Source organism: Bos mutus, chromosome 29 (genome assembly GCF_027580195.1).
Source record: "Bos mutus isolate GX-2022 chromosome 29, NWIPB_WYAK_1.1, whole genome shotgun sequence".
Taxonomy (NCBI): Eukaryota; Metazoa; Chordata; class Mammalia; order Artiodactyla; family Bovidae; genus Bos; species Bos mutus.
The window spans coordinates 11,085,083-11,110,114 of record NC_091645.1 but is presented as its reverse complement, the minus strand read 5'-3'; the positions used below and the strand labels follow the sequence as shown (position 1 = coordinate 11,110,114).

Here is a 25,032-nt window from a genome sequence, read left to right as displayed (position 1 = left end):
TAGGGGAAAAAAAAAAAACTGAGAAGTGAAAGTCGTTTGGTCGTGTCCAACTCTTTGTGACCCTATGGACTCTACAGTCCGTGAATTCTCCAGGCCAGAATACTGGAGTGGGTAGCCTCTGCCTTCTGAAGGCTCACCAAACATTTTGCTTTTTCTGTGATTGCTTCTTTTCCATGGTCCTCTTTCTCATATTTGAAGATGGTTTTTCCTTTTCTAGGTTAAGTGACCTCATTCCCTTCTACTTCCCTTCCTATCATTCTCACCAAGTGGCCATTTGTTTCTGCTTGCATACCCCCAGTGACAGGGAGTTCTCTTTTTCTAGTCTGTGCCACTTTGAGATGGCTCTTATGAGTATTATTTCTAGCATCTTATTGTGATTTAATGCCTCATCCGAGACGCAGCTGAGTGCAGGTGAGGTCAACTGTGGCAAAATGGAAGCTTTTACTCTATTACTTTAATGCACACCTGGTGTAGTAGCTATCGCTGGGCTTCTCAGGTGGCACTAACGGGAGAGAAACTGCCTGCCAGTTCAGGAGATGCAAGGGATGTGAGTTTGATCCTTCGGTTGGGGAAAGCCCCTGTGTAGTATCTACAGCTAAACACAGTGCTGATAAAACATCCATTTCTTTAAAATATCCACTTTGTCATTTCCTTTTCCCACCTAAGGGAAGGGCTGAACTAGAATAACACATAGCCATCGTCAAGCAGTCTCCCACTCGGGGGAGGGCAGTGGCAGGTAAAGACAATTAAGCACCGAGTGGTTACGTGCTAGGATAGGATCAAGTCAGAATGCTCTGGGACCCAGAGGAGGGGCCCTGCTGAGGTATGAGGAGGCATATAAAGGTTTTCTGGAGGAAGTGACATCAAGAATGAGATCTGAATGAGTTATCCGGGTGAAGATGGGTTGGGGTGTCCACGGAGGACTGTGGAGAGAGGTGTGGGCAGAGGAGTGGCAAGAGTGTTCCAGACAGGGAGACACACGCGAAGGTCTGGAGGTGAGAGCGGCTGGCACATTTGAGGCAAAGAAAGTAGTTGTTACTAAAGGGCAGAGAGGAGAGGTGGAATACATGAAGGGGATGTTGTTGTTTAGTTGCTAAGTCATTCTGACTCTTTTAAGACCCCATGTAGCCCACCAGGCTCCTCTGTCCATGGGATTTCCCAGGCAAGAATACAGGAGTGGGTTGCCATTTCCTTCTCCAGGGGATCTTCCCCACCCAGAGATCTAACCCAGGTCTCCTGCATCGCAGGCGGATTCTTTATTGTCTGAGCCACCAGGGAAGCCCAAGTGAGGGTGGTGATGATGATAAAGAGGAAGATGATGGTAGTGGCCGGTGGTCCAGTGGTTAGGGCTCTGTGCTTCTACTGCAGGGAGCATGGATTTGATTCCCAGTTGAGGAGCATGCAGTGCAATGAGGCAAAAAAAAAAAAAAAAAGATGGTAGTGGTGATAAGTCATGCATATATACTTGCTCTGTGGCAGGCACTGTCCTAAGCATTTCCTATATTTCGATTTTCTTAACCCTTATAAGACCTCTATGAAGTAAGAACACATAAGAAAGTGAAGTGTTAGTCACTTAGTCATGTCCAACTCTTTGCAACCCCATGAACTGTAGCCCTCCAGGTTCCTCTGTCCATGGAATTCTCCAGACAAGAATACTGGAGTGGGTTGCCCTTCATTCCTTTCTCTAGGGGATCTTTCCAACCTGTTGCAGGCAGATTCTTTACTGTCTGAGCCACCAGGGGAGCCTAAGAACACGTAAGTGCCAATTTAATAGAGTGGGGGCCAGTAACCCCCTGTGAGGAACCGGGTTGCACAGCAGGAGGTGAGTGGAGGGGTTAGACTGCAGCTCTCCAACTCTCATATCACCCTCCAACCTTCTGTGGAAAGACTGCCTTCCAGGAAGCCTGTCCCTGTGCCAAAAAGATTGGGGACCACTGTAACAGAAGACACTGGGGCAAAGGCAGATTCAATACTTGCCCAAGGTTTCACTGCTACTGAATGGTAAAGCCAGGAATTAAACCCCAGGCAATCCAATTTAAGGGTCAGCATTCCTAACCATGATACATTACGTGAATTTACAGTTTATCTTGACTGCAATGGGAAGCCATTCCTCAGCTTAGAATTGAGGAATGTTATTTCACCATCACTCCTGCCCCACCCCACCCCCCCGCCCCCCGGAGTGCTTACAGCTAGAGAGAATACAGACAATATTCCAGATGTATGTGCATTGCCTGCCCCACAAAGGGTCTCCAGGTTGAACTAATCCCTTTGCAGATGCCTCTCAGAAGGCATCACTGCTCGTGGCTGCTGAAGTTTTCCATCCCAACTCCTGTTGTCCACCTGCTCTGAAAGCAGTCCTGGGAAGAAGGACACATTCCAATCTTGGTCCCGTGATTTACCATTTCTATGAACTTGGGTAAATTACTTAATCCCTTTGAGCTTCAGTTCCCTCATATGCAACTAAGATGCATGGTGCGCATGCTAAATCACCTCAGTTGTGTCCAATTCTTCTCAACCCTATGGACTGTAGCCCGCTAGGCTCCTCTGCCCATAGGATTCTCCAGGCAAGAATACTGGAGTGGGTTGCCATGCCTTCCTCCAGGGGATCTTCCCCACCCAGGGATCGAACCTGCATCTGTTATGTCTCCTGCATTGGCAGGCAGATTCTTTACCACTAGCACCACCTGGGGAGCCCCATGCAATTCAGATATTAATCCTTACTTTGCTGGGTTGTGGTAAGGATGATTAAGGTTATGCAAATGAAGTACTCAACAGAACACCTGGAACATTGGGTCGGTGACTATCCATTATCTATTAAACATGGACTTCTCAATGACTTCTATCAGCAATAATAAAACCAAAGAATAGATTTTGGTAGAAGATTGTCTTGGAATAAGAGTAGCTAAGAACTACACATTTAACTTAAGTGTTAATTGTGGGGGAAAAAATACAAAGGAATGAGCCAGTGGGAAAGGGCTAGATAATTGGCACCGGATTTCAATTAAAGTTAGTCAGGTGCAAAACACTGGGGGCTGTTTGAAGCAAATTATTTCACAGTTGGGGGTCTGGGTCCTACGTGGCAGGGGGCAGCAGGAAAGAAAGTGGGGCAGAATCCAAGTGATTTCTACTTTATGTAGAGAGAATGGGGATAGTAAAATGAGTAGATATAGTACCAATGAATCATAGAAGGCACCATCTTTTCTCAAGAGGGGGAAAAAATGTCTATTTTTAATTTCCTGAAATGATGTGATATAGTGAGATGGAAATTTGTGTTCTGTTGCTTGCTGTGCCACTAACTTAGGTCAGCTAACGAGCCACTGAAGAATATAGAAGGTGCCAAACCCCCCAATTTCTAGGGTCCCTTGTGGCTCAAAATTCAGTGATTTCCATGGATTAAAAATAACATAACATCTCAAAGTATTTTACAGTTAGTAAATTGTTTTCCCACCTCACTTTTTTTTTTTAACCGAACAAGGTGAGATATAAACAAACAAATGTAATAAAAGTGTTTACGTGTATTAAGTGATCCTTATCACATACTTGTGAAGGAAGCAAGGAAACTATAAATATCCCATTGACTCTTGAAGCGTGAGCAGGCTGGGGTGGTTGGCACAGGGCATGAGAGAGAAGGGGAAATGGCACCAGCAGAAGTGAGCCTGTGTGCCCTTTAAGAAATTTTGTCAATAAGCGGCCAGGGGAGGGTTTTACAACGGCATTTAACACAATTTGATTTGTGTTTGGGAAGATCAACTATGACAACAGTGAAAAGTTGGAGTTGGAGAACTAAGTAATCAAAAGTAAGATAACCAGATGGGAGACGATTGCCGTGTTACACATGGTAGATGATGAAGGCCTGAGTTAGAAAAATGAGAATGGAATTGAGGGTGGGAAATAAGTGTAGGCTTGAGAGAGGATACAGGGGAAGGTTCTGTATGGCTCCTCTCCTCAAATACTTGTGGGAAGTAGAGTTTAAATAGTGTGTATAGTGCTGAGTAGATGAGAAACGGGAAATGAGAAAGCTGGTTAGAGAGGGGTGATGATACCATTAATCAAAATGGGAGCACAAGGTGGAAAGTGGGTCTGGACAAGAGAATCTGTGTGTCTGTAGCTCAGTCGTGTCTGACTCTTTTCAACTCTTTTAGACTGTAGCCCACCAGCCTCCTCTGTCCATGGGATTCTTCAGGCAAGAATACTGAAGTGGGTTACCATTCCCTTCTCCAGAGGATATTCCTGACCCAGGGATTGAACATGGGTCTCCTGCATTGCAGGCAGATTCTTTACCATCTGAGCCACCAGGGAAGACCCCAGGACAAGAGGATAGTGCATTTTGTTTTAGATATGTTGAATTTGCTGTGTCTATTGGACAGCTACAGTTTTACAGGGAGTTGGGAAATAGCCATCTGAAGCTTAGAAAAATAATGTTATCATTTTGTTCTTGATATTCCTAAGGTCAGTACCCTGATCTGACTAGACCTGCCTGTTGTACAATAGGTGGGTAATAAGAGTACTCACAGCGTTGCTATAGGATAGATTAGTTAATGGGCTTCCCAGGTGGCGCTAGTGATAAAGAACCTGCCTGCCAATGCAGGAGATGTAGGACATGTGGGTTTGTTCTCTGAGGAAGATCCCCTGGAGGAGGGCATGGCAACCCACTCCAGTCTCCTTGCCCGGAGAATTCCATGGACAGAGGAGCCTGGTGGGCTGCTGTCCACAGATAGTTAATACATGTAAAATACTTACAGGAGTGCCTGATATATAGTTAGGATATGTAATTATTGAGTATTACTGACCTCCTCCCCTGATACTCACCGAGTAAGAGGATAACCTGGACTAGTATAAAATTATCTCAAAGACTTAGGCCAAGGAGAAGTGCTGAGATTATAGGCATTGAAAGAGGAAGCTTGGTACTCTGGAAAGCACTGTCCTAGGAGTTAGAAGACCTGAGTGTTTGTCTCATCCTACTGTTAGCTTATTTCACTTCGGGAAGTCTCTTTTATCTCTCTGGGACTCCGTTTCTTCACCTAGAAAGAGAACCTCCTGCTAAATATCTGATTTCCCTTCTAGTGACTAATAAATATGTTCTATGCTTAATATGTATTTTGTTGACAGCTTGAGAGAAACAGTTCACTCAGCATTAAACTTTTCAAACACCCTCCAGCTCATCCCAGAGTGAACGAACTATAAATTGTATTTGAAGTGGAAATTTCTAATTAAGTTCCCTTCTCCTGGAGGCTGTTGCACTTGGTTGCCAGTGATAACATTTCTGACAGCTGCTGCATAAAAGCTCAAGACCAGATTCCTCCTGGAGAAGAGGCAAAATGAAAAATTGATACTGAATATTTACATGCCTTAGCAATTAAAATTAACATCCTTTTAAAATTTGGTTTGCTGATGCAAGTAGGCATACATTAAAAAAAAAAAAAAAGAAACCTTTAAAAATGTTTTGGTTTACCAGGGCATTTGTAGAGGACTGATCATTTTGGAGTCTTTAACTGAAAATGATAAGGTATAATTTGACCATCCAAACCCAACTTACTCTAGGGCAAAACACAATAAATAAGTTTTAGGGTTCATATGCTTGGAGTAACAAAGTGACTATCTTTATAAGAATATGTAAGCAAAAATGTAACTCTAGCTCTGACTTTTCCTTTAAGTCTAGACTTACATTTATTTGCTTACTTGACACCTCCAGTTGAATGTCCAAGATTTTTCAAAGGCACCATGTTCAAAATCAAACTCTTAATTTTTTCCTCAAAACCTGTTTCTGGGGGATTTCTCCACTTTCAGTAAATAGTAATACCACCATCCACCACTCAAACCATTCAACCAAGAACCTACACGCCAACCAACCTTAATTCTCTCTCCCTCCCATCTCCCCCATATGGTCATCAGCATGTCTATTTTTAGCTTTAAGCAGCATTTTAATTCCATCCACTTTTACCCAACTCCAGCCCTACCTGCTTGGCCAAGCTGCCACTTCTCCCTGGGCATCTGCAGTAGTCTCCAGGCTGGACTCTGCTTTCACTCTCTCTCTCCCACTGTTCTCTATCCGTTTTCAACCTAACAGCCACAATGATCTTTTCAAAATGTATTTCTGATCATGCCTCTTTCCAGCTATTTTTTTTCTCCCATTGGTTTCTTGTTGCATGTGCGTGCTAAGTCGTTTCAGTCATGACCCACTCTTTGCGACCCTGTGGACCGTACACAGCCCACCAGGCTCCTCTGTCCATAGGATTCTCCAGGCAAGAAGACTGGAGTGGGTTGCCATACCCTCCTCCAGGGGATCTTCCTTACCCAGGGATTGAACCCAGGTCTCTTACGTCTCCTGCATTGGCAGGCGGGTTCTTTACCACCAGCGCCACCTGGGAAGCCCGGTTTTCTTGTTGTACTTTGAATAAAATTCCAACACCCAACCATGACCTCCACTCATCCTTCTGATTCCATCTCATTGCACTCTTTGCCTCCTTCTCTATTCCACAGGCACAAGGGCCTTCATTCTGTTTCACCTAAATCCAAGTTCCCTCCAGCCTTGGGGCCCCCATATCAGCTGTCTTTCTGACTGTGGTCCTCTTCCCCAGCATTTCTCCCATTTGATCCCTCATTTTCACAATTCTCAGCTTGAAGCCCAGTTCCACAGAGAGCCCTTTGCTGACTACCCCCAATTAAGTAGGCTTCTGGCCTATCTTGTTTTAATTTCTTACAGTACTTAGGCCCACCTGATATTTTGCTTCTTGTTATCTCACGTGCTCCAAGAAAAGCTTCCTGTGAGTACGGACCTTGTCTCTTTTATATCCCTACCTCTAATACCTGGGGCACTATCTAGATACCTAATGATGTTTCTTGACTTAAAAGAATGATTATAATTATTAGAGCACATCGTTTTTATTTAAACCATTAAAATTTATTTGACAACCACTTATAGCATACTTACTATGAGCCAGGTTACAGTTAAGAGTCCTTTTCAGAAAGAATTTGTCATTCTGAGGGGGAAAATGGCTGAATAAACTGGATACACTGAATCAGAATCTCTGAGGGTGAGGCCCAAGAATGTTTAAGAACCTGTCTAATGACAGATGATCAGTCAGATGTGGGCATCTCTCACGAAGGTGTAGCTCTCTGTTCTGCCGTGCACTCTGCTGGCTCTCTATTTGTACTAAATTTGATTTTAGTCTCCACTCGTGCTCTGATTTTGCTGATTTACAAACTTTCTGGCCCTTTGGGGCTCTATCACCAAGTAGGACTTGGAACAGTGGCTTGGGAACTTCCTTGAAGATGTACTTTGTGGGGCTTACCTGGTGGCTGAGTGGTAAAGAATCCTCCTGCCAATGCAGGAGACATCGGTTGATCCCCAGTCCGGGAAGATCCTGCATGCTGTGCAGTAACCAAGCCTGGGCACCACAACTACTGGGCCTGTGGTCTAGAGCCTGTGCTCTGCAACGAGAGGCCACGGCAATGAGAAGCCAGTGCACTGCAACTGCAGAGTAGCCCCCGCTTGCTGCAACTAGAGAAAGCCCATGCAGCAGCAAAGACCCAACACAGTCACAAAAAAAGGCACTTCCACTGGGGGAAAAAAAGATATACTTTGGAAAGGAACACACTAGCATGAGAACAGTGACCCATATAGCGCGCAGCTGACCCGTTCTTTTCAATCCAGGGCTCTGTCCACCACACTGCACTTTGTGCGTGGTCTGTCAGTACTAGCATCTCTCAGCACCACGCTGGGCTGCAGGTATCATGATGGAAGTGTCCTTGAAGTCCCCACCCCCGTCTCAATGTCTTTGAAGACACTGTTGCTGAAGGATCACTCAACTCCACATCACCTAACGGCCAAAATTGTTCAGGCAAAGGGTCAAGGTCTGGGGCAGGAGGCTAAATTCCTGCCCTCAAAGATCTGCTTCTCCCTTCACCCTCTAAGCTTTCCATTCTGGGGTGGGGGTGTGTGCGATTCCAGGCTGACAGACTCCCTTAGGTTATGATCAGACTGGAAACGGAGGCCTTTCTCTGATGGATGGTGGTAATAAAAGCAACCTACATGTTCAGCATGTACTCCCTTTTGAAATCAGTGTACTGATTGTAAATATTCAATTATCAAAAAAAAAATACTTAGTTTTCTGAGTTTCTGATATTAAACTCTCATTAAATGTAGTGTTAAAAACACCACTGAAAGGGAATTGATTAAACAAGCTATGAAATATCCATGCAATGGAATACTACACAGTCATTAAAAGCAATGACATGTGTCTAATATTCTGATACTGAAAAATACCCATGATACCTCACTAAGTTAAAAAGAAAGGTACAAAACTGTATGTGTATATAACCCTATTCTTAGGAAGAAAATGATCTATGATCTTATAGGGAAGGCATGAAAATTATACAATCAAATGCTAATGGAGAATATCAAAGGGCTAAGTTTTTGAGGATCAATGGGGGAGAAATGCTCAAGAAGAGAGACGAGATTGCAGTTTACTTTATAGTCTTTAGTAGAATCTGAATGATTTTTGAGCGTGTATTATAAGATTAAAGTTATTGAAAAAGTTTTAACTATTGAATTTGAGGTTTGTGTTACTTTGACAATAAAAAACAAAAAAGGGCTACCAAGGCAGATTAAAAATACAGTAATGTTTATAGGAAAACTGAGCAAATTTGAGTAATCAAATTTTCAAACATTATATGAATCTATTCAATAGATATTTGCTGAGTGTGCCTTCATTGTACTAAGTTTGGGGGATGCATTGGTAAAAAAAAAAAAAAAAAGCAATGGTTGTGCCCTCAGTAAACTAGAATCTACCAGAAATTCTCAACTGGGTATGGAAATGTTGGGGAGAGGTAGGTATTTTTTGTTCTTAAAATGTTAGAGTTTGGAGTCAGCGTTAACCATGCAAAGCTCAGGCATGTTAAGTCCTGCAAACTATAGCACAGTCATACACAGTGAGAAGCTCTTCCTCCAAAAATGCAATAGCACCTGCCACAAGAAATACTGGGTCAGCACCATTTTTTGTGTAAATATGCTAATTCCAAATGAACTTTAATGAGATTATAGAGGATGTGAAAGAGAGTCTTGGTTTTCTCCCTCCCAACCCCCCCACCGTTGGTTGACCTCCTTAATAAGCATTAAAATCAGTGTAAAGGAAGGAAAACCTGTCTTGAGAGACACACACGTCAAATGGTCCATTTCTAAAGCATCCGAAAGGCTTGTGTAGGAATGAGGTGCTAATGGAATTATCTTGGTCAAACTCTATTAATGCAAAACTCAAACTCCGGCTACTGAATGCAGGAGTCCCTTGACGTTTGTTTCACTCTAGCTCCTCAGGATAATGATATCCTTTTGTGTTTGGGCTCATGTGTATCTTGTATCAGATGACTGTTGTCCATGATTACATCTCAGCGTTTATCTTACTTATTCATCACCTAAAAATAAGTTCATCATCTCATGGTCTAAGAGCACCCAGAAACAGTTTTTCCAAGTTCAGGCAAACTGTGTCAAGGACTCTTACATCCTCTTTTCAATTGTTTCATCAGTCAAATCAGAAAGAGATCTGCAGAGACACAAATGAGGAAAATTGAACTGTTTTTTTACCACTTTGGTTGAGAAATGATATTTATTAATCTATTTTCCTTTCAAAATATCTTTGAGTTTTTGTTCTTTCTCTTCTAATTTACTACTCTAGCCCCAACTCTTGATCTGGACTATTTTGCCACAAACCCCCTCCCAACTATTTTGAAAAATTCAAACTACAGAAAAATTGAAAGAACAGTACAGTGAAAATCCATATTTTTCATCAAGTTTTAACAGCTGCTATATTTTGGCACGTTTACTCTCTCCCGCTCCCACTTTCTCTGCCCACCTGTCTTTCTCTCAGTTGTTATCTCCCCATCTATCTCAGAAGAGAGAGGAGGCACTTACACAAACACACTTTTTTATTCTGAACCATTTGAAACGTGTAGCAGACATTGGGCCACTTCCAACCTAACATACCAGCAAGGTATCGCCTCAGTGTAAAGATATTTGCCATATAACCATTATTACACTTGATCCAATATACTGTACCTACAAATTTCCTTAATTGTCCTCAAAATGTCTTCTATAGTTTTTTTCCCCTCTTCAATCAAGGAGGATCGAAGCAAGATTTACTCATTGTATTTGATTGTTACTGTGCCTTCAGTAATTATTATTCGAAAACAGTACCTTCTTTTTTCTTTAATGACATTGCCTTTCCCCCTTTATTCTTCCCTTCTCCCTTCCCTGCCATTCCTTTATTGCTTTCTTTTTTCCTAACAGTTCAGGCCAGATGCTTATAGACTGCTCCACATTCTGAATTTGTCTGTTTCTTTCAGATCAATATCAGGTCAAACTTTTTTCACAAAATCTTGAGTAATATTGTTTACTCAGTATCACATTCTGAGGACCAAAATGTGAGATCGTCTCACTATTGGTGATAAAGTTTGGCTATTTGGTTGAGGACCACCAGATCTCTCCATTCTAAAGCAATGTCTTTGTAAACACAAATCTGTGATTGGTTGAAACCATGTGAATATCCTCTTTCCCGTAAACTTCTATCTCAATTTTTTTCAGCATCTACTATGCTTGTCTGAAACAATTATTTTATTGAAGGTTGGAAAATGGTAATTTTCTAACCCTCTTTTTTTCCCCTAGAATCATTAGCTGGTAATTTAATGACTACCTGTAGAAAGATTATCTAAGGAAAAAGAAGAAGATATTCAATTTACTTGCTGTTCTTATGTGTTATTTTAATTTTCATCCTCCTTTAATGTTTTATTATTATCTTTTAAGACATAGAAATAATTCAGACATTTCAAATAATGAAAACAATACAGAAGAATGACAAATAAATTGAATGTTTCCTTTCTAATCTAACTTTCAGGTAACTACTGATAATAAATATGACTTCTATACATTTTCCCACACATACAAAAATATCCCCAGCTATATTCCTGACGCCTAGAATACTACCTGGTGCCTCTAAATGATGGCATATACTATATTTATTGGAAAAAAATTATATATAAGTGGACCCAGGTAGTTCAGGTGGTGCTAGTGGTAAAGAATCGCCTGCCAATGCAGGAGATGCAGGTTCAATCCCTGCTCGGGAAGCTTCCCTGGAGAAGGGAATGGCTACCCACTCCAGTATTCTTGCCTGGAGAATCCCATAGACAGAGGAGCCTGGAGGGCTACAGTCCATGGGGGTCATAAAGAGTTGGACACAACTGATCAACTAATACACACACACACACACACACACACGTAGTTCAAACCCATGTTGTTCAAGGGTTGACTGTATATAAGGACAAAAGCACATATATTTATCTCCATATAAAGTTATTTTTAAAAATACACCAAATGACACAGTGTTAAATAATTTGCACTCTTTGTCCATTAATATTACCTTTTTATGAGTAAATGTTACTAACTTAGACTCCAAGCCTCACAAGGACAATCCCAGCCATTGTCTTATTCCTCATGTATTTCTAGGATGTGGCACAAATTCCCTTCCTCACAGACTATTATGGAGGTTGATTTCAATTACATGTGCAGGATAAATCTCTTTCCCACTGAGGAGGCCTTAAGACTCCTATTCCTCTAAAGAAAAAAAAAAGCATTATTAATCAGCTTACCAAAAAATTTGGTGGCCAACTGCAGTGACTAGTAATGAAAAGAAAACAAACTAGAAAAGGGCGTGATGAGAAGAGAATGAGTGGAGGAGACATGCAGGACCCCAACAAGGAGGCAGGCAGCTTTCCCTAAAGGGTGGAATTTTCTGAGCTGGAGCGGCAATGTGGTTGTTTCTTTTTTGGTGAGGCCCTAACCACTGGACCATCAGGGAAGTCCCTGGAGCTGCTGTCTTGAATGTGGGAAGTGCTAGCTGGACCACACAAAATATAGCCTTAATTCTGAGGCAATGATTTCATTACAAAGTTTCCCAATCTGGAGAACTTTGAATCAGTTCAAAACTCTTCTAAAACAACAAACTGCATAAAATCAAAAGAGTGAGGAGGACCGACTTCTTCTGGAATTACTTGCTCTTTCTCACTTCCTTCATTCCTTCAAGCATACATCAGAGCCTCAGAAATTAGCCAAGGCTGTGTGGAGTCTTTTACCGTCAATCCCAAGTGAATATGTTAAGTATCAGAAAATTTTCCATTTAAAAAGTCAGGGAGGTATTTTCAGTCCTTTAAATCTTTTCTAATTACTAACCAATTCCCTCCTTCCAGCTCTCCCAATTTAGCACACAGAACACAGCTCCCAACAGAAAACAACTCCCCAGTGAAGTCTGAGTTTCCATGGTTAGTTGCCGAAGCTCAGAACAAAGCTGAAAAGCCACACTCCCATAGTTAGAGAAAAAAATACATCAAGAAATCGGGTTTCACTGCCATGGTGCAGTTCCTAGCACAAAGTAAGTGCTCAGTTAATAAAGGGAGGGAGGGAGAAAGAATCAAGAGATGAGACAGAGAAGAGAGAAGGACTAAAGAGGAAAGAAACCCAGTGAAATGGACTTTCCTTAAACAGCAACCAGAAATGTAAATGTGGGAGTTTACTAATAAAGAGAATACAAATAACGGAATATTGAGCAAGTGGGTATTGTGCTGGGCTTGTTATTGCATGTCCTCCCAAGACCTTTGCTGAGCTTAACTTTTACGATGAAGAAACTGAGGCACAGGGAGATTAAAAGCTTTCAAGCCGGCTGGGCTGGGATAAGAACTCCAGCCCGTGATAAACACAAACTACCTGCTTTCTCCCCTACACTCAGGCTGCAGCTGACGCTCGCTGACAAGCACCTATGCCAGATGCTGCCCAGTGGGCGCCTCCCTCCCACCCCCATCCCTTACACCACATGGCGCGAAGGACGCCTTCTAACAGTTGCCCCAGCTCCCGTCGAGTGCCTGCCCTCAACCTTGGGCCACTTAGCCTTTCCGTTTCCTTAAACCACGCCCTCCAAGCATGCTCTCACAGTCCTGATTTCTAGGGACTGCTCCTTTCAGCCCCAATTATTCAGAGCATCCCCCCACCCCCTGCACTCAGTAACTCCCTCACTTTGGGCATTATAGAGAGCTCAACCTGTCCCCCCACCCCCACCCCCAGCATCTTAATGTCAAAGCCTTAGATGTTTCCCGTGGCCAAATTCAGCCCCGGGTCCCACCCTCCCGCTCAGCTCCCTCCTCGGACTGTACTTCACTCTATACTTCACTCTACACTTGGGCTGGTTCCCTGAAAGGCGGGCTGCAGGCTCGGCCACATCCTGTGATTAAGTCAGTAAGGGGTGTGGGAGGCTGGAGGAGGAGAAGCAGCGCTGGAGCTGCCTGAAACCCCAACTCTCAGACTTCATCCACTGTCCTGACAGCCGCCAGCATCCGAGAAATAACACACAAAACTACCCCTTGCTGTTCTTGGCACTGAGCGTTCAGTGGAACCCCGACATGGAACTCTATGTTCTTTAAAATCTCCTTCCCATTTCTCGTTTTCCTGTACCATTTAGTATTGCGTGCAGCTTTCTGTTGTCGTTTTCTCTTTTGCCCAACACCTAACCACCTGGAGAAGTGACCACATCCACGCTCCGCAGAGGCGGGCTCCCCAGGATCTCCGCTTTGTCTTGCCCTCCCGTCCCCATACTTCCGCCCCGCTCGGGTCTCACCTCCGTGATCCTCTCCTCACCTCTGATCAGCTGCATCTGTGACCGCCTCCCCGCTGCCTCCCGCTTATCTTTCCTCTGCGGCTCTCTTCCCGCCGCCGTCTCTCTTGCCTTTCTCCTACCCCCTCCCTCTGACCGATCGGTTTTCTTACTACATCCTTTTTTTCTCTTCTCCCTTCGATTTCTCCTGCTCTGTTGGAAGCACAGCCCACGACTTAGCGTGTTTGCACCTAACGCAGACTTTCTGGAATTGGTTGCCCATTCGAAGTCCAAACTGACTTGCTTCTTCCAGAGCCCTATAATTATGCTAATAAAAAATAAAGTTTTCTCACTCCCCAAATGAATACTACCGAAACATTGAGTTAGCTCTCAAATATAGGCAAACCAGAGGAACTTGCTCTCAAGCTGAAATAAAATTCTTTGCTTCTATTTTGAAATATCATCTCAGGCTATCTTGTTTATATTTCATGTTCTGTGACTCTAAGTTGAAGACAAGCCTGAAGTTAGGATTTTTCTGCATTGGGTTTCTGGGGAAGCTCCCTAGGCTTTATAAGGCTATGGAGCTGCTGTAAAATATTTTTTAAAAACCCACTTGTTCTTGTCTAATGTAGATCCCTACTGTATATCAAGGAATTGATTGAAAGCTCATACTCCTTAAAATAGCCGTTACATGCTGAATGTTTTAGACCCCAAGTTTTCAGTCTCACGTTCTCCTTTTTCCTTACGAGCACTGGCCAGTCATCAGCAGCTTAACTCTAAGCTTCTGAGCATATGTATAGTTCAAGGTTTACATCACCTCTATGGAAACCTTCATTTCTTACCCGTCCTTTGCCAACAACTCATTCCCTCATAAAAGCGTGAAAACATCACTGCATTGATGTGATTTTAGTATGAAGCTCAAATACAAAATACAGGGTTGACAGAGGCACTTGGGGAAAAGTCTCATTGGAGACTTGAAATGACTGATAGAAAACCATGAATATTAGATCAGATTATACAAGCTTGTCATCTATTTGCAGGGAATGAGTCAGTTCTAAATATTGCTTCTCTTCAAAGTCAGGTATAATAAGAAAGTGAGGTAAACTAGGAAAAGGTGTGCCCCCCCCCCCCCCGGAAATGAATAGGAGATAAATAAATGTGCATAAAATGATAAATCACTAAGAAAGTATGTGTAATTGTATAACATGTTTTTTCAGGATAATGTATGTAAAAGTGTCTGTTGTATGTATGAAAAGTAACGTTCTTGGTTTCGTTTTTGCTGGCCTGTGGGTGTCTGGCCATGTAAGTTTCCTTTCTGTGGTATTAATCCACTTTAGGATTAGTAGATGGGTGGGGTTCTCAAAACAAAAAGCTTGTATTTGACTCGCCACCATCTAGAAATTCCTGCCTCATCTTGATCTTTATTAATTGCTGTGTGGGAAAAATAGACCAGTTCACTTTTATATTTCTTTAAAGAAAGTAAATTGTTCTGCAATTATTTATATGTGTATATATCCATATTCATAGAATGTATGTATATTCACATATATATCCAGTGTATCAAAATATAGCTTGTTGTTCAGTTGCTAAGTCATGTCCACCTCTTCAGGACCCCATGGACTACAGCATGTCAGGCTTCCCTGTCCTCTACTATCTACTGGAGTTTGCTCAGACTCATGTCCATTGAGTCAGTGATGCCACTGAACCATCTCATTCTCTGTCACCCCCTTTTCCTCCTGCCTCGATGTTTCTCAGTATTAGGGTCTTTTCCAATGAGTCAGCTCTTCACATTAGGTGGCCAAAATATTGGAGCTTCAGTATCAGTCCTTTCAATGAATTTTCAGGGTTGATTTCCTTTACGATTGAACGGTTTGATCTCCTTGCTGTCCAGGGGACTCTCAGGAGTCTTCTCCAGCACCACAGTTCAAAAGCATCAATTCTTCAGTGCTCAGCCTTATTTATGGTCCAACTCTCACATCTGTACATGACTACTAGGAAAACCGTAACTTTGACTAAATGGACCTTTGTCAGCAAAGTGATGTCTCTGCTTTTTAATACACTGTCTAGGTTTGTCATAATTTTTTTCTTCCAAGGAGTAAACATCTTTTAATTTCATGGCTGTAGTCACTCTCTGCAGTGATTTTGGAGCCGAAGAAAATATAGTCTGTCACTGTTTCTACTTTCCCCCCATCTATTTGCCATGATCACTGCAGATGGTGATTGCAGCCATGAAATTAAAAGACATTTACTCCTTGGCAGGAAAGTTATGCCCAACCTAGACAGCATATTAAAAAGCAGAGACATTACTTTGTCAACAAAGGTCCATCTAGTCAAGGCTATGGTTTTTCCAGTAGTCATGTATAGATGTGAGAGTTGGACTATAAAGAAAGCTGAGCTCAGAAGAATTGATGGTTTTGAACTGTGGTATTGAAGACTCTTGAGAGTCCCTTGGACTGCAAGGAGATCCAACCAGTCCATCCTAAAGGAGATCAGTCCTTGGTGTTCTTTGGAAGGACTGATGTTGAAGCTGAAACTCCAATACTTTGGCCACCTCCTGTGAAGAGCTGACTCATTTGAAAAGACCCTGATGCTGGGAAAGATGGGCAGGAGTAGTAGAGGACAACAGAGGATGAGATGGTTGGATGGCATCACTGACTCAATGGATATCGGTTTGGGTAGACTCAGGCAGTTGGTGATGGACAGGGAGGCCTGGGGTGCTGTGGTTCATGGGGTCACAAAGAGTCGGACGCGACTGAGCGACTGATCTGATCTGATCTGAATGGCTTTTGTACTATAACAGCAGATTTCAATAGTTACAACAAACATATATGGCCTGCAAAACCTAAAATGATAGAGCCAGATGCCATGATCTTAGTTTTTTGAATGTTGAGTTTTAAATCAGCTTTTTGACTCTCTTCTTTCACTTTCATCAAGAGGCTCTTTAGTTCCTCTTCATTTTCTGCCATTAGAGTGGTGTCATCTGTATATCTGAGGTTGGTGATATTTCTCCTGGCAATCTTGATTCCAGCCTGAGCTTCATCCAGCCTGGCATTTCACATGATGTGCTCTAGCTATAAGCAAAGTAAGGAGGGTGACAATACACAGCTTTGTCGTACTCTGTCCCCAATTTTGAACCAGTCCATTGTTCCATGTCTGGTTCTAACTGTTGCTTCTTGGCCTGCATACAGATTTTTCAGGAGACAAATAAGGTGGTTTGGTATTCTCTTCTCTTTAAGAATTTTCCAATTTGTTGTGATCCACACAGTCAAAGGCTTTAGTGTAGTCAGTGATGCAAAAGTAGATGTTTTTTGGAATTCCCTTCTTTTTCTATGATCCAGCAGATGTTGGCAATTTGATCTCTGGTTCCTCTGCCTTTTCTAAATCCAGCTTGTACATCTGGAAGTTCTCGATCATGGATGGGGTTAGGATAATTCACTATTTTAGATTAGTGTTTTTATGTCCCGATAGGTGGCATAATCCAGGGATGAGTATGTTTTCAAGAATACTTAGTGGATGTGGCTCTAGCTTCCTCACTAATTAGCTTTGGAAGTTTGTGCTTTAGTTCCTTGACTCATAAAACAAACAAACAAGTATTACGCAAGGGAACTCATGAAGTCCCATTCAGAGTTATGACTCTGTGACTCAATCATGTGATTAAAAAAATATATATATATATCTATATATATATCTATAGTAAGATGTTTGATTCTGCAGAGAGCTATGTACCTATTCTGCCTCCCTCCATTGTAAAAGTCATTCATTTATTTACTCATTCACACATTCATTCTCGAAACACTTATTTGGGACTTACTATGTTTTAGGTCCTATGCCACCGTCCATAGATACCAAGATTATTTAGATACAACCTCTTCTCTTGAGGCGCTCAGGGTCTATAAGAAGATCTCTTGCTTTATCAGGTTTCATCTCAAGGGCCTAAGTGTAGAAAGTTAAAATTCCCATGCAAAGAGCTCAACATGTATCCATACTATTAAGTGCTGATGATAACGGAGAAGGCAATGGCAACTCACTCCAGTACTCTTGCCTGGAAAATCCCATGGACGGAGGAGCCTGGTAGGCTGCAGTCCATGGGGTCACAAAGAGTCGGACACGACTGAGTGACTTCACTTTCACTTTTCACCATCATGCATTGGAGGAGGAAATGGCAACCCACTCCAGTGTTCTTGCCTGGAGAATCCCAGGGACGGGGGACCCTGGTGGGCTGTCATCTCTGGGGTCAGACAGAGTCGGACGCAACTGAAGTGACGCAGCAGCAGCAGCTGATGATAACTGGTATTTCATTTTGAAGACCTGTTTTTCTTCCTTTGTTTCCTTCCTCCCTCCCTCTCTTCCTTCACTGCTTCCCATATCAGTGGGAGCAGTGTAACATAGGGGAAAAAGTATGGGCTTTGCCAGCAGATTTAGGCTTGGAATTTTGGAACTGTCCCTTCCCTGCTGTGTGATCCTGGGCAGGTGACCTGCTCTGAGACTCCATTTTTCACATCTACAGAGTGATAGGGATATTTTCTTCAAAAGAGTTGCAGAATCATATTGGTTGAATGAGATGATGCATACAAAAACCTACTGAGTGGATGATGGCTGTTACTTTTAAATTGGGAAGCCACTAAACATCCTTGTTAAGAGTAAACCAACAGAGGTGACTTTTCTAATGTGAACCCTCCAAGACACTTTACATACTATCACCTATGGCCTTAACCTCTGCCCAAGAGTTATAGGACCAAGCTCTCTGTGAGGGTTCTGTGGGTACTAGAGAAATATGAATCCATATTAGTTTGAGCTGTACAAAACTGCCAATATTTGACCTGACCTAGAAAAATGGTAATTTTGTATGCATGCACCCTAAGTTGCTTCCGTCATGTCTGACTCTTTGAGACCCTGTGAACTGTAGCTCGCCAGACTCCACTGTCCATGGGATTCTCCAGGCAAGAATACTGGAGTGGGTTTCCATGCCGTCCTCCAGGGGTTCTTCCCCACCCAGGGATTGAACCCATATCTCTTTATGTATCCTGCATTGGCAGGTGGGTTCTTTACCACTAGCGCCATCTGGGAAGTCCAATGGTTCAACCTCATACCACTACTGATACCACTAAAAGCACATTTCAATTTTGTACTTTTTAATGTGAATGGCATGTAAAATTTAACTCTTGGGCTCTTTTGGGTTAGACTGTGCCTGTGTGCTCAGTCATGTCTGACTCCTTTTGACCCTGTGGACTGTAGCCCTCCAGGCTCTTCTGTCCACGGGATTTTCCAGGCAAGAATACTGGAGTGGGTTGCCATTTCTTTCTCCAGGGGTTCTTCCTGACCCAGGGATTGAACTCACATCTCCTGCATCTCCTGCATTGCAGGCAGATTCTTTACCACTTGAACCATTAGGGAAGTCCTATTATTTCCTGGTTAAACACATCCAAGCAGTAAAATTCATGTTATTTTTTTTAATAGTAAAGAAGAAACAGTAAAATAAATCTCCTTGGTTCTTTTTTTTTTTTCCAGAATAGTTTTAAAATGTTCAAATTTGAGTTCAATTTTGTGGAAATTTCAGCCTCAGGCAGTGGGGGAAGGTACATTAAAATCCATATTTCTTGTTGGATATTAAGCAGAAGAGCAAATCTTTGACTCTTTTAAGCGAGTGACATTAAGATTGTCAACTAATGAGTTGAAACTTGTTCTGACTGTGATACATTACTGAGCAAAGATTAGAGGAAATTAGTATCACAGAGAAAGAGATCCCCCTCCTTTTTTTTTTGCTATATATGTGGGAGAGATGGAGGATAGGGAGTGTGTAGGAGATGTGTGAGAGGGGATGTGGGAGAAGAAGTGTTTAAAATGTCCAAAGGAAACTGAAATGCAGATAGGGAAATGTACACTGGGGTGCAGGTTTCCAAAACTAGCTGCTCAGACGAGTGTTTCCAGTGTCGTCATCAGCACCAGTGGCTTTTGAACTTCTCGCTTGCTGTCTGCTGGGAATTCTCTATCTACTCAGGAGCCACAGGGTGATCCTGCCACCCTGGCCTTGGGAAGCTCAATTCAAATCCTCCTTCTTCTATGAAATCCAATCAGTCCATCTTAAAGGAGATCAGTCCTGGGTGTTCACTGGAAGGACTGATGCTGAAGCTGAAACTCCAATACTTTGGCCACCTGATGCGAAGAGCTGACTCACTGGAAAAGACCCTGATGCTGGGAAAGATTGAGGGCAGGAGGAGAAGGGGACGACAGAGGATGAGATGGTTGGATGGCATCACTGACTCGATGGACATGGGTTTGGGTAAACTCTGGGAGTTGGTGATGGACAGGGAGGCCTGGAGTGCTGCAGTTCATGGGGTCGCAAAGAGTTGGACAAGACTGAGTGACTGAAGTAAAGGGAATTTATACCCTCTCTCCTCAACATTAAAGAAAAGGAAAGTACTTTTATTTCTTCTAACTCCCTTCTCCCAAGTGTTTGATAAATGGTTTATATTTGTATTTAAGAGCAGTGGTGTGGGCTAGGAAATATTTTTATACATCCGACATGGCCTTAAGACCATCTAGTCTACATTTATTGAATACCTATAACCTGCCGGAGGATGCACCATGTACTGGAATCAATAAAGATAAGATTTGGGTTTGGTGTCAGAGAGATCACAGCCTCATGTAGTCAACTTTGAAATGTAAAAATGGACTCAGGCGATGAAGGACTCTGCTGCGTTTCTGAAATTCTTTTTTCATGGGGAATATTGCAAATCCTATAATTTTACCATTTGAGAGTCAGTGCTCTAGCTTTAAGCTTGTTATACTATTAAAATAGTATATTTTAATATTCACTGTAGTTGGGATGACACTTTGCCTTTTCATGGTATTCAACTTCAAGGTGAACTGGGGCATCTGATTTCTTTCCAGAAGGGTAGATTTTCACTGAGGGCACACAGAAAGAGCATGGGAACACTAGAATCCCAGGTACACACAGGGTGTGAAGGGGAGAGCTCATGGACTAAAAGTGTGGGAGATGGCCCAGAGGTCAGCTTTCAGCTGGCAGGGGCCATGTCCCTGGGTTAAGATGGGATGATCATCAGAAGGCCGGTGTTCGAGGCTGGCTCAGAGAGCCGTGAGCACTAGGATTGCCGGGGCTGCTGCCCTGGAAGGCAGGACCTCCTCTGTGTCAGGCACCAGGCTGGGTGCCTACACCCTGGCACACTTAAGCCCCCTAACAGTTCTTTGACGTACACGCCTGCCCTATTTTGCAGAGGACATTTAGTTCAAGGAGGCCAAGTAATTGTCCAAAGTTCTCAGAGCTGTTAGCAAGTAAAGCAAAGTTCAGAGATCTGTCTCCAAAGCCAACATTTTTCCTTCCTTTTTTTTTTTTTTCTTTTCAAGAAATAAAGGAACCTAGTCAACTTTAAAGGCCAAATGCTCTTCTAGGGGAAACTGTTTTGAATGAATGGCCACTTGAGGACCAGCTTATGACAAGCCAGATGAAGACAACTTGAATGTGAGAACAAATTTTATTTCTGACATTTTCAAGGGTAGAAACAAATGCACTTGATAGGGTCGTTTGAGATTTAATAAAAAAAAAATCTCCCCCTCTGCAGGTACGCGCTCTCTCAAGCCCTGTAGATGGTTAGCTGTCCCCTGCCCACTAACTACAATGGAGTGAGATGACACCCTGTTGCTCTGCCCACTTACTTAGCACAGTGCAGAGCTGCTGCAAATGCTTCTTAACACGGGAAAATGGAGACTCAGTGAGGCTGAGTAATTCGTCGAAGATTAGTTAGGCATTATGTGGTAGAAACTGGATTTGAAAACTAACCTGCCAGATTCACAAACTCTTGCTTTTAGCTAGTGGCTCTCTGGGTTCTGATACATTTTCTGGGGCAACACAAATAAGTCTACATTCATTTCTACAGAAAGGCCTTGCAAATGCTTTAACAGCCCAACAACAGCAAAGGGCAAGCATTTATTAAATCCTTCCTTGTGCCAAATGTGGCACCAAATGTACATGCATTATTTTGACTCTTTCTCCTAACAGCCCTATAAATAGACACGGTCATCGTTTTGTGGCTGAGGAAACTGAGGCAGAGAAGTAAATTGCCCAAGTTCACAATTATAAGTCTAGAGTCAGGATCCAAATCCATTTTTTCCCCCTTTGTGCATGTACTTTATTTTTACCTTACAGAAGTAGTTATAACTTTTAAAAATAGTACATAAATAAACATAGGTATAAGTCAGCCAGAGTAATATAATTAGTATGTATTTAAAGGAATTAGAACTTTTTTTTTCCAGCTTAAAATAAGAATTTCTATAACACAATAAACACCTACATCATAGGTTCTTTTGAACCAAATGGCAACTACATCTGTATATATATAAGACAAGTACTGATACGTTGGAGGTACCAAAAACACCTTGTTTGGCACAATCACTTCAGATTGTAAAAAATAAGTGTCATCTGACATCTGGATGCTAAATAAAAGAGCTGGAGGGCTAAATGGGCAGTCATTCTACCCACTTTCCTCTTTCCAATTCTTGGGGTTTCAAGTTTATTTATAGGTTTAACATATATAGTCCCATACCTACTCTCTCTTCTTCAATAACTTCAGGATGGTAGCTTTAAGAAACTTTAAAGCCTGAACTCTTTCTGAATTTCCCAAAGTATTTCTGCACCCCTCCTCCCCGCCCCCCCCACCCCCGCCAGTGAACCTTGTCAAGGTTCTGTATAGGGTCTGTAATATTATTTTCTCCCATGGAACAAGGAACACTGAGGAACACTTCTTCATTTATTCTATAGAGGTCCTTAATTGGTGGAAACTGGATGTACTGTTTTGTTTTGTTTTTTTCCTTTTTACTCATTGGCTGCAACACATGGCATGCAGGATTTTAGTTTCCCAACCAGGGATGGAACCCTACTACCCGCAGTGGAAGCATGGAGTCTTAAGCACTGAACTGCCAGGGAAGTCCCTGGATGTACTCAAGAGTCTTCAAAATACTTGATGTTAAAAGACTTTATGTTAAATCAGCTAAAGATGGGCCAGTGGCCCAAGAAGTAGTTAACTCTTGGCCAACACTGGGTGAGGGAGGTATTAGGGGCCCCAGCCCTCTGTAAAGTTGAAAAATCCACCTATAACCAATAGTTGGGTCCTCCCTACATGTGGTTCCTCTGTATCCATTGTTTTGCACTCAGGAATTTAACCAATGGAGCATAGATAGTATAGTACCATAGTGCTTCCTATAGAAAAAAATCTGCATATAAGTAGACTGGCAAAGTTCAAACTTGTGTAGTTCAAAGGTCAGCTGCTTTGCCTTTCATTTCAATAATCTCATAGGCATCGACAATCACTCCTTTGTGGATGTTTCCCCACTGCTCATGACCTTTATCAGTTCTTACATCTGAGTTCAGATCCTTCCGAGGATCATCAGCAATGTTCACTCTACTCCACACAGGAACGCTTGAGTCTCCATGTTCCAAGGATCCACCCATGACAGGTTTCAGAGCAGACACCAAGCTTCTGCTTAACCAAAGAAGGGAAATGGGCAGTGTCCAGATTATGACCGCTTCCAATAACACGATTTTGGGAAATTCATTCAACTTCCAGGCTACATGAGATAGCCATTAGATTAGAAGCAATAATCAGTTTGCCAGCCATGGCGATTGTATTGGATAATATGTTAAAACATTGAAGACAGTCACATTTCGGTGGATTAAATGAAGGCGTGTTTCTCCTCCTTCCTGATGTGCACCTGCTGTGATAATCACTAAGTTGGAGTTTGCAGTGACAAGATAACCTTTCCTGGAAACAGCATTTGGCATTTTCATAAAAGGACTCAAGATCTGGTGTTTCATCATTCAATTTGCCTTCATCAATATACCCACAGAGGCAAGTTCATCATTCACATCTTCTAAAAAATGGTGATAGCAGAGGCCATGCCAACCAATCTGCTTCTTTTATCTTATTGTGAAGAATGGTCTTCTTGGAAGCGAAATTCATCATAAATTCATGGGTGACAGGGGTGAAGAGCAGTGAGGTGCCTGCCACCTGCAGGGGACACTAAGCCATCCTCAGGTGAAGAAAAACCCCACAGCGCCCACTCTAAGCTGGCCCTTAGAACTCCCTGAACCCACCTCATGTCTGCTTACACAAGAGGTGGAGGAGGAGATTGGAGAAAGCCTCTGAAAGCTCAGCATCTCCCTCCCCTGCTACTGTGCAAGGCCATGCCTGCCACCCAGGGGCCTCCCTAGGCCTTCACCTTCAGCCTCCAGAAAGGACTTCTCCTATTGGCTCAGACTAAGATAGTCAAGAGGCTTCTTCTACAGCAAGTGAATCGTAGGGTGAGCCTTTTACATACCCATGTTGGCGTCCATATTTGATATACATAATAAACCAACCCAGGTCCCTGGAATGATTAGTTTTCAGTGTGAATGTCAAGTCATATCCACATTTTCTGACTCCAGTGCCAACAAGCTTAAGCATTATTATAGCTAACCCCATCTCCCTTGTTCTCATACCCCTTTCAGTGTCGGGAGCTGTGTTAGGCATTACTGACAAAACGGAGGCACGGCCCCAGGATGAAGGAGTTAGGCCTTGTAATTCTGACTTGTCCTTTCCTCTCCTCTGCTGAGTTGACTGAAAAGGAATATTAAGGTGCTTATTGTTCTTGAGAGGAGCATGAGAAGGCACAAAGCCTTCTGCAGCTGTGCTCAGAAAATAATTCATAAAGTTAATCATTGACATTTGTTCAAGGACTTTTACAAAAGAGTGTTCCAGGATGAGCACATAGGCCATAGCTTGAGGCCATGGGAGGGATTGATATCTGAAGCCTATTTGTGAGGAGAATATTTATGGCAAAGGAGTTTACTGAATTTAGGGCTTAGAAATAATTAAAATAGTTAGAAGTTAAAGATTTAAGGAATGTTGTAAAGTTAGCATATTTTACTATAGCTTATAGAAGTTGACGCCTTTCTTAAGAGATAGTGAGCTCAGGATGTTAGGGGCAAACAGGACTTAGAAAGATAAGTAGTAAACTGAGGAATGTAGCATGAGTTACAATGTAATCACAAGTTAACTATAGGACACATTAGAGGAGGTAGATAATAGATGATAAGGCTGAGAGAATCACTGAAGCAGGAACTCTGAAGAGCAACAATGATTTATGGAGATAATAAATCTAGGAGAGGGGGAACTGAAAATGTCAAACCTCTGGCCTATTGTTTTTGTACAAGTATAAAAGAGAATCTTAAACTTGGAATAAAGAGGCAGTCCATAGAAAAATGAGAGGCTGTCTCATCGCCGACACCATTCACCTCTTCAGGTTGAATCCCTGGTTGCTGGGGTTGGACTCCGGCGCTTCAGGACATCCTAATTTCTCCTTAAGTCTCTAATATATCTTGTACATTAGCCCTAGTCTGTTGTTTCTTGAT

The 25,032-nt window shown here is 42.5% G+C and overlaps 1 protein-coding gene and 1 pseudogene across 8 annotated transcripts in view; both read right to left on the bottom strand.

Moving 5' to 3' along the window:
* The window catches only part of DLG2 (discs large MAGUK scaffold protein 2), a 1,083,296-nt gene that overhangs the window by 348,470 nt on the left and 709,794 nt on the right, over positions 1 to 25,032 (bottom strand). Inside the window, exon 12 of one of the 8 annotated variants that reach the window (XM_070365269.1) lies at positions 9,171 to 9,539. The exons of the other annotated variants lie outside the window; for them this stretch is intronic. Within the exon in view, the coding sequence (XP_070221370.1) occupies positions 9,528 to 9,539 (12 nt within the window). The 3' untranslated portion in view covers positions 9,171 to 9,527. Of the gene's footprint in view, positions 1 to 9,170; positions 9,540 to 25,032 lie in introns of those variants that run through there. 8 annotated transcript variants of the gene reach the window in all.
* LOC138986238 (L-lactate dehydrogenase A-like 6B) lies at positions 22,881 to 24,736 on the bottom strand (annotated as a pseudogene).